The sequence below is a fragment of the Pan troglodytes genome, chromosome 4 (genome assembly GCF_028858775.2).
Source record: "Pan troglodytes isolate AG18354 chromosome 4, NHGRI_mPanTro3-v2.0_pri, whole genome shotgun sequence".
Taxonomy (NCBI): domain Eukaryota; kingdom Metazoa; phylum Chordata; class Mammalia; order Primates; family Hominidae; genus Pan; species Pan troglodytes.
The window spans coordinates 50,666,683-50,676,596 of NC_072402.2; the positions used below are offsets into that span (position 1 = coordinate 50,666,683).

Consider the following 9,914-nt stretch of genomic DNA (forward strand, 5'->3'; position numbering starts at 1 on the left):
GACACACTCGGTCTTCTTCCATCAATTAGCAATAATTGGGAGACTGACCCAGGACTGTTCACCTTCCCATGCAGGCTCCCTATGCTTCCTTTTCTCATCTCCTATTGCCACTCTGGGATGCTGACACGATTTAAGAATTTGGCAGATAATATGAGGCAAGGAGTAGTTGGAATTCCCTCCCCCAAGTTTTTCCAACCCCAGTTTTGCTGGGTTGGAGGCGGAGTTTATTTGTTACAACCTTGGTCTGACCGGCAGGGATCTGGTGTGTGTAAGTGAGTTCTGAGTCTCTGTTGACAAAAAGAGACTCGAATGCAAAGACGCTGAGCTAGAGGGAGAGGAGGGCGGGGACCCAGAGGAAAGAGGCACTCCTCGGGGTTGGGGAAGTATTAGGAGGGGAGGGTTAGAGTGGGAGGGAAGGAGCCTGGCTTTCGAAGCGACTCACAGAGGGATAAATAAAGGGAAGTGAGGAGGAAGAGGGAGACTGAAAGGGAAGGCAGGTGGGGAGAAGGGGGACGAAAGAGGCAGAAGAGAGAGAAGAGAGGAGGAGAGAGGGGGAGAGAGGGAAGGAAGGAAATAGGGAGAGGAGGGTCACAGAGTGACCCTGGAGGATGGGGCTTCTCGGTTCTAGATATTTCTGGGATTGGAGACTGTTTGCTAGTGGGGAGACTCCAGCTCCGGCAGCCAGTTCGGGAGCGGCAAAGTAAAATGGACAGCGACAGACAGACGTTCCAGCCACCTCTCCGCCGCCGGGAGATCCTGGAGCTGCTTTCAGGCCAACTCCAGTTTCCCAGCTGGAGCCTCTGAACGCGCTGGACTGCGAGAGCCCAGGGAGCGCCTGAAAGCTGCTCCTCGGAGATACCCTTCGCCGAAGCAGTAAGAACTTCCTGCTTGGGTCTCTGCATTCCCTTCCTCCGAAACTTCCCAGGAGAAGGGCGGAAGACCCCAGGGGAAGGGGCGAGGCGAATCTTCGCGCTGCTTTTTCTTCCCTCTCCCTTCCCGCGCCGGGCGCGCAGGCATGGATGTGCTCAGCCCTGGTCAGGGCAACAACACCACATCACCACCGGCTCCCTTTGAGACCGGCGGCAACACTAGTGGTATCTCCGACGTGACCTTCAGCTACCAAGTGATCACCTCTCTGCTGCTGGGCACGCTCATCTTCTGCGCGGTGCTGGGCAATGCGTGCGTGGTGGCTGCCATCGCCTTGGAGCGCTCCCTGCAGAACGTGGCCAATTATCTTATTGGCTCTTTGGCGGTCACCGACCTCATGGTGTCGGTGTTGGTGCTGCCCATGGCCGCGCTGTATCAGGTGCTCAACAAGTGGACACTGGGCCAGGTCACCTGCGACCTGTTCATCGCCCTCGACGTGCTGTGCTGCACCTCATCCATCTTGCACCTGTGCGCCATCGCGCTGGACAGGTACTGGGCCATCACGGACCCCATCGACTACGTGAACAAGAGGACGCCCCGGCGCGCCGCTGCGCTCATCTCGCTCACTTGGCTTATTGGCTTCCTCATCTCTATCCCGCCCATGCTGGGCTGGCGCACCCCGGAAGACCGCTCGGACCCCGACGCATGCACCATTAGCAAGGATCATGGCTACACTATCTATTCCACCTTTGGAGCTTTCTACATCCCGCTGCTGCTCATGCTGGTTCTCTATGGGCGCATATTCCGAGCTGCGCGCTTCCGCATCCGCAAGACGGTCAAAAAGGTGGAGAAGACCGGAGCGGACACCCGCCATGGAGCATCTCCCGCCCAGCAGCCCAAGAAGAGTGTGAATGGAGAGTCGGGGAGCAGGAACTGGAGGCTGGGCGTGGAGAGCAAGGCTGGGGGTGCTCTGTGCGCCAATGGCGCGGTGAGGCAAGGTGACGATGGCGCCGCCCTGGAGGTGATCGAGGTGCACCGAGTGGGCAACTCCAAAGAGCACTTGCCTCTGCCCAGCGAGGCTGGTCCTACCCCTTGTGCCCCCGCCTCTTTCGAGAGGAAAAATGAGCGCAACGCCGAGGCGAAGCGCAAGATGGCCCTGGCCCGAGAGAGGAAGACAGTGAAGACGCTGGGCATCATCATGGGCACCTTCATCCTCTGCTGGCTGCCCTTCTTCATCGTGGCTCTTGTTCTGCCCTTCTGCGAGAGCAGCTGCCACATGCCCACCCTGTTGGGCGCCATAATCAATTGGCTGGGCTACTCCAACTCTCTGCTTAACCCCGTCATTTACGCATACTTCAACAAGGACTTTCAAAACGCGTTTAAGAAGATCATTAAGTGTAAGTTCTGCCGCCAGTGATGACGGAGGAGTAGCCGGCCAGTCGAGGCTACAGGATCCGTCCCATTCACTATGCTTCCCCCAACCCTAGGGAATCAACACTTAAGATAATTCGCCACTTCTCCTCTTTCTCTCTGCTCCGCTCACGGCTTGCAGACCTGGTCCCCTCCCCACTTCCTGCTCCACGGCAGGGCCCTTTGTGCAAAGGAGACCCAGCGGAGGAGCGTTGAGAGCCCAGGAAATTCAGAGAGTTTGTGAGAAGCGACATTGGCTCAGACTTTGCCTGTAGCATCAGTTTCGATCCCGGCAATTGCCTCTTCTCTCTTCTATCTCCTAAATCTTTGCGGTGGATGTTTAATGCTTAGTTCAAGGCAGAAAATTCAAAAAATAAATAAACTGTACACACAGCCGCCGCGCCCACTAAGGGGCTCCACCCCATCACCCAACTTCTAGAACTTGGACTTGAGGTTCGGGAATTTGCTCCATCTCTCCCCCTCTGTGGCCCTTGAAATATTCACCTTTTTCTCCCCATTTTCATCTTTTCTTTTTTTCATTGCTTCCCTCTCTGCCCTCGCCCATCCTTATGCACGAATCTGCTGGTCCGGAGAGGCGGAAGAGGCTGCTTTTCCCCGTGCCAGCGGTGCCCCCGGGATTCCCCGTCTTCGCGCAGACTTGAGATTAACTCTCTCGTGCAGTGCACAACCCCTATTTCCTTTGTTTCCTTGGACTCAAAGCAAGTGGCTAGAAGGTATCTCTTAGAGTGGACTTGTAAGTACAAGGCCGGGCCAGTGGGGGAGAGCAAGGAGGAGGAGGGTGTGCAGACCACTTTGTTTATGCTTGCCTTGGTGTCAGCACTCACCAAAGAAACTGACAATCATACAGTGGAGAGAGCGGACGCTGTTTGTACAGGTAGCTGGCGAGTGTGTACGTCCTGACATCGCCACTTACTTACTGCGGGAGGCGCCAGCCGGCTGCTGTTTGCGCTCTGGGGAAGCTGAGAGGCCTGGAATCCGCGCGCCTCCCCAGCCATCTGTGCTTTCGCAGCGCGCTAGGCGCTCCCGGCTGCTGACTTACAGGATCTGGGTTCCTCCGCCTACGCTCTGGGGCGCCCTGAAGCGCGGGTAGACACCTGAGGTTTTTGCCTTAGCCAGTGGCGCAAGATGCCGCAGAACTCTTGGGATTCGAGAGACCAAGAAGGCTTTAAAGGGGCGACACGCAGGGGCGGCAAAGAGGAAAGGTTCCCCAGGGCGCGCGTGCCCAAGGCTCCAGCTGGATCCCCCAGTAAAACCTGAAAGAGCAATTTTATCCTTACGATGTAGAATTTTTCCTCCTAATTCACGCTCTTGTCCTTTTTGGATCGGGGAATAATTCTGTTTAGCGTGTCCCAACACTCGCTGCATTTGCTTTACAGGACATCCAAGACACAAAGTTAGCAGAACTTTGTTTTCCAAATAGGAATTCTGGGCTTTCAATGGAATGCCCAGATAGTCCATAGGTTAGCACTATCTGTGACAACAGGCAGATAGTTTAAATAGCAGGGTCCTAAAGGACTAGTTAGGAGGTGGTCTTCCTGGGGAGGCTGAGTCTTTTATGGGATTAATTGCTCCCTAGCGTGACCATTCTGCTGTACCGAGGGTCTGCGGAAACCACCTTTTTGCCCTTTGAATTGTGCAGCATACCAGGCTTTCTCTCCTTCAGTTATTCTTGAAGCCTTGCCACTCCTGCCGAGAAACTGGTTAAAATCTTTGCTGCCCCAGAAAGGGAAGTTATTTAGGTACTCTGGATGTAAATTTCCAACTACATGATGGAGATCTAGAGGTTTGTCATTGTTTGATCTAGCCTCCAATTTTCTTATGAATAATGGTCTTGTTTTCCAGAAAATTCACAAAGTAATTGATCCCTACTCTCTTCTCTCTTCAGCTGTACCTTTCGAATGTTTTCATTTGCTGTTTTGAGAACCGTATTACATTTACAGATTGCAAAAATTGCCAGTGAAAAGTTAATTTGTTTATAATTAAGAAAGTGAAAGGACAGCTCTGTCACTTGAAGCCATTTTATTGTTTGTCAGACTGAACAAAGCTTTCCTTTGGTGTCTGCTTCTGTATTCTAAACTGGAAGTAGACATCATATCCCAGCTAAACAGGGAAAGTTTTAGAACTTTGGGAATAGTTTGTCTATGTATGTATAATGCTGAGAAGGGTCTGCAGTGAAGAAGATAAGATAGACTTCTCCAGCACAACTATTACTCATTTGATAATTCAGTTTCATTTTTGCTCACATAATCTAAGTAGAGCTATATCAGAAACCAAGATTTTCTGTATGTTACACTAAATTTTAAGAACAAAGTCTATATTTAAAATAATCCAAACGCCAAATTTGCTCATCCAAATTATGTCTTGGCCAGCAAGTTTTACATTAGAAGTTTTGAGACTTCCATTTATTTGTGTCTTTTACAGAAGTGTATGACAATGACTTTTGGACATTTGTTCTGCTTTGGAATATTTACACAAGAATGGAGAAGGAACATCCAACTGGAGCATAATTGTCAAGGCAATAGAGAATTTAGAGAAATAAAATAGCTGCATATCTCAAAACAGTGCCTGATGCTTTCTTTTTACTTTAAAGTATTTATACTAAGGTAAAGTGCTGATGCATCAAAATTGCCTTCACTTTTCCTCGTGACAATAAAAGACTTTAATAATGGTAATGCTAGAATTAACTGATATCAGCAACACATGCATCTTTATTTCACTCAAAATCTCTACCTACTTGTATTTATTTGTATAATTTTAAAATTAAAGTTAAAAAATACAGTGATTAAAAGAAGATCCTTCTTTACAGGTCAGGGATCTGACTTAGGGAAATAAGTGTAGTTTTCAAGAGTAAAACTCATTCTAGATAGGTGATTTCTTTCAAAAAAAATCTGCCTCTGGAAAAAGAAAGTCACATATCATTTAGGCATAAAACCATGCATTTTCTATGACTGGCACCTGCAGGTAACATATAGGTTTCTTTCTAACATGGACAGAATTGAAGATATGTGGAGGAAAACTACAGTCTCTGGGGAAAGCAACAGGGGTCCAATCTGCCTTTTTAAAACAGTGGGTGGTGCTGAGATCCCTCCTCTGTCTACCCTGCAACATTCAGCTGGAGGAAAATAACCTCCCCTGTTTCAAAAGAAACAGTTGATTGTTTTGGGGTTCATCAATTAAAAGTAGAGGGGCATTTTATTTTCTGGCTGGGTCTTCTTCCATAGTAGGGTTTTGTATATATGACGTATTACTATGTTAAAATTAATTATTATGCTCTATTATTTCCCTACTTAAGTAGTCAAAAACACCTCTTGTTTCTGTTGTTATATTTGTTCATTCTACTGCTTTCTGGTGTCAGAATGATGGCTGCAGGGCAAAGTGAGCATGGGTAAACCTCCAGTAAACAAAGGTCAGGGCCATTATTGCCAGAGCAGAGAGCACTCTGAAGCTCATGAAGCTTGGTTCAGGCGATGTATGTACATACACATATTATCCCAAGAGTGAAAAATAAAATCAGGGTGCTAGTGGTGGCTCTTACCTGTAACCCAACACTTTTTGAGGCCTAGGGGAAGCAGGAGGATCGCCAGGAGTTCAAGGTTACAGTGAGCTATGATCACGCCACTACACTCCAGGTTGGGTGACAGAGCAAGACTATCTCCAAAAAAGAAAAAAAGAGTAAAATTAGAGGAATCGATAGAATAAGAACTATCTGAAGTTTGTCATTTTCAACATGTTACCTAAATGTGTTCCTGATGTTGAGTAAAATGCTGAATTGGACACATTTTTCAGTTGAATTTTGGCTATTACTGTTCTCGACCCTTGCTCCTTCTTCTGGCATCTCTTCCTCTAGGGACAATGGCTTTCTGTTTTCTACAGGCCTTCCTGTGGCCTCTATCAACACCTCAACTAAGTGAAGGAATTGTTAGTTACTAGTCACTTCCAGTGTGACTAAGAAGCCCTACTAACCCATTTTCGGTGATCATGTGTCAGCTACTGCTTGATAATATTGAAATATAAAACTATAAATTAATATAAGATGCTGTTGTTACCTTAAAGTAGTTTTCAACCAATTTGAATATATAAAAATAAACTGATAAGGCCAAGTAACTACTCATGACAGGGTCAAAGTGTCATATAAACAGGATGAATCACAGGAGTTTGGCTCTATAAGAATTCAGAAGACAAAGATCACTGTGGGCTCATAGTGGGAAGGGAAGAGTGGGTAGAGAACACTGTATATTGCTGTATATTGTATGTAGGATTGAGCTCTGGGCCGACGGGAGGTAATATGAAAAGGCAGACATTCCTTATGAGGTGACAGGAAACACCCTGATCCCTTCTTCCTGGCAAGTGAGGGCCTAGTATGAAATTTCTATCTGATTGCTGGATGTTGATAATTGCCTGGGTTGATTATGCAAATGTTGATCCTTGAGAAAGATGCAGACTCTAAACCTCCCATGTGTTGTATTAACCCGAAAGGGTCTGGGAAGAGAGAGGAAAAGATGAGTCTAAAGCCAAAGGAATGGCTAGATGAGAGGAAGAAAGTTTTGAGCAGAGTAAGGAGGAGAGCATCAGAATGAGGAGAGAATCATTAACCATTAAAGAGTTGCAACAGGGTGGCCAAGGGTAGGTACAAGGCAAAAAATTCAAACTTATATAATGTTTATAATTTTGCCACCTGGTTTTTACACATAATGTGCCACTTAAATTTGAAGTAGCAGATCTGGTTAGAAATACCAATTAGAACATTTTAGCTAAAGTAGAAGGTTCACAGAGTAGTGTTAAGTACACAAAAAGGTGCTAGAGATTGTATATGGAGGTACTTATGCCAGGTTAAAAAGCTGAAACTGTGGTTTTAGCCAGTGGAGACCACTAATAACGAAAGCAGATGTGTTCTCTTTGGAGGTGATTTCAATGAGGCAGGTGTAGAGCAATAAAGGCCTGAATGTGGGAAGCTGGCAGAAGGAATGGAAAACAAGTAAGATGATGAAAAATGCATCAAAGAAGGAACTGGCAGGACTTGGTGTCTGGATGTGAAGAGAGAGGGAGTAGAAGATGCTGATGAGGTTTTGAGCCAGGGAGATTTGGGCGAATGACAGAAAGGGAAAGTCAGGGATTGTTTTTCCTGTGGGTCTTTCCTTTTGCAGCTTCATTGGTAAATGTGAAAAGGCTTTGTCTTCTGCTAAAAGAATTCCCAATCCAGATGGCAGGGGCCTGCTGGAAAAGGTATTAATACATATCACAGCATTAGAACAATCTGCCATTTGGATGAGTATATGAGGAATGCTACTACATAATGATTGGATCAATTCCCTGATTAATATTAATTTCTTTTTTAGTAGGGGATGTTAATGTTTTTTGAAGAGGGCACAATTCCAAGAGAGAACAGCCTTTCAGGAAGAGCAACCCAAAAATACTATGTTAAGTAGTGTATTAAGAATGGTACATGAAGCCTAAAGGTTGTGTCTGTCTAGTTAAGTAAGTGGAGAGCAGAGGAAATCAGTTTTGCTGTTTGAGTTCACTTATTAAGAACCATAAGAGACCTATTTGATCCTTATATTACTAGAAAATCTAGATCCATTAGTGTCTTAGTCTGTTCAGGCTGCTATAACAAAATACCATAAATTGGGTAGTTTACAGACAACAGAAATGTATTTGACAGTACTAGAGGCTGGGAAGTCCAAAATCAAGGCACTAGCAGGTTTGTTGTCTGGTGAGGGACTGCTAACTTGTTCACAGATGGCTGTCTTTTCTCTGTAACCTCCCATGGCAAGAGGGACAGGAACCTCTCTGAAGCCTCTTTTATAAGTGCATGAATCTCATTCATGAAGCCTCTTTCCTTCTGACCTAATCACCTCCCCAATACTGCACCTGGTAATAATTTTACATTGGTGATTAGGTTTCAACACTTGCATTTTAGGGGGACACAAACTTTCAGACCATAGCAGTGAGGCTAATGTATCCAGTGAATTTCTTTTATTTTTCCATCAACTTTGCTTATGTGGCAATGGCAAGAATAGGGAAATGAGCAGAATCCACAGACATTTCCATATCTGACACTATCCCAAGCATTATCATGCCAACTGCCTATAACCCTGTGCAATTGCCCTGCCTTTCAGAACGTTGTCCAGGCCAGTAATTCAAGGAGCTGTTTTGTATTGGAAAGTGGTTGTTCTGTTGTGTCTAAGCTAGTTTCATCTTTGAAGAAATGCAAGGGAAAAAAGCTGGCTGGGAGCAGAAGGGAGAGGAAAAGACAGGGGAGATAACAGGACACACTTTTGTTATATAGCTGCAGAGATGAGAAAGTGTTTTCAAACTCCTCCAAAGTCCTTGGAGAGGAAGTATCCTGTGAAATATGGTGTGCTTCGTAGTCTTTGGAAATAATTAGCCTGACTTTGCAATAACTAAAGAAGATAGAAATCAAATGGTGAAAGCTGATTTTTAACTTTAAAAGAACAGTAGATACAGGACTTCAATTGCAAATATTCACCAAAAATATAGTTTATTCTAAGTATTTACTGCAGAGAAGGAGCAATTTATGGGAGAGGCTCTGACTCAAGAGTAATGGGCATAAAATTCATTTGTTCATTCAACTAAGATTTCTGGAATGCTGATGGGCCAGTGACTGTTTTACATACTTGGGATACAGCAGTGAAAAAACTAGGTAAAATCTTTTGGCAGGTTGTTTGCAAAAATGGCCACCATTATTTTTCTCCATGTGTTCACCTCTTTTACAATGTGATTGCAAATTGCTAACAGAATAGATTTTACGTGTGCCCAACACACACAAAAAATGATAAGTATTTGAAGTAATGAATATGTTTTAAAAAGATATGGAGGCTATTTTCTTATACCTTGAATCTGGGCTGGCCTTATGCCTTGCTTTGATGAGTACGATGGGGCAGCATTGATGTGGTACCAGTTCTGAACATGGAACTCAAGAGGCTCTGTCCTCTTCCACTTGCTTCCTTGTAACCCTGCCCAACTGTCATGTGAACAACCCTGTGCTCACTTGCTGGAGACAAGGAGACCAGATGGAGCAGAGGAGTCATCCCAGCTGAGGCCATTCTGGATCAGCTAGAGCCCGACAGACTTGGCAGTGACTGTAGACACAAGAGTGAGGGCAGCCTAGACCAGAAGAAACTCTCAGCTTCATTCAATCTAAATTATCAAAGCACAGACTTTTGAACTAAATAAATGGTTGTTATTTTAAGGCACTAAAATTTGGAATAATTTGTTATATTGGAAAAGCTAACTAATACAGTCTCAGATCTTAAGGAATTTACAACAGAGAGAACAGAGAAAATAAGCAACAATAACAAAATCATATACGTATGTAGTATATCAGATGGCAATCTGGAAAATGAAATACGCTGAAGTAAGATGTATAGGGGGTGCTAAGGTGAAGGGGAAAGGATGTTGCTATTTTTTATTGGTGTTTAGGTGACTGCTCACTGATAAGGTGACATTTGGATAGTGACCTCGAAAGAGTTATCAGAGGCAACTGTTTGGAGCTTGGTGAAAATGAGCCCTCAGATAAATATATCTTAAGAAATCTCGGGCAATTTACTGTGAAACTACAAAGGATGTATTTCCAACAAAGGAAATGGCAGGAAATT

The 9,914-nt window shown here is 45.2% G+C and overlaps 1 protein-coding gene across 1 annotated transcript; it reads left to right on the forward strand.

Annotated features, from left to right (window-relative positions):
- The first annotated feature begins 1,015 nt into the window (after window positions 1-1,015).
- Window positions 1,016-2,284, forward strand: HTR1A (5-hydroxytryptamine receptor 1A). The gene has a single exon (NM_001135622.1). It carries the CDS (start codon window positions 1,016-1,018, stop codon window positions 2,282-2,284), a length of 1,269 nt encoding a protein of 422 aa, NP_001129094.1.
- Window positions 2,285-9,914: the final 7,630 nt, after the last annotated feature.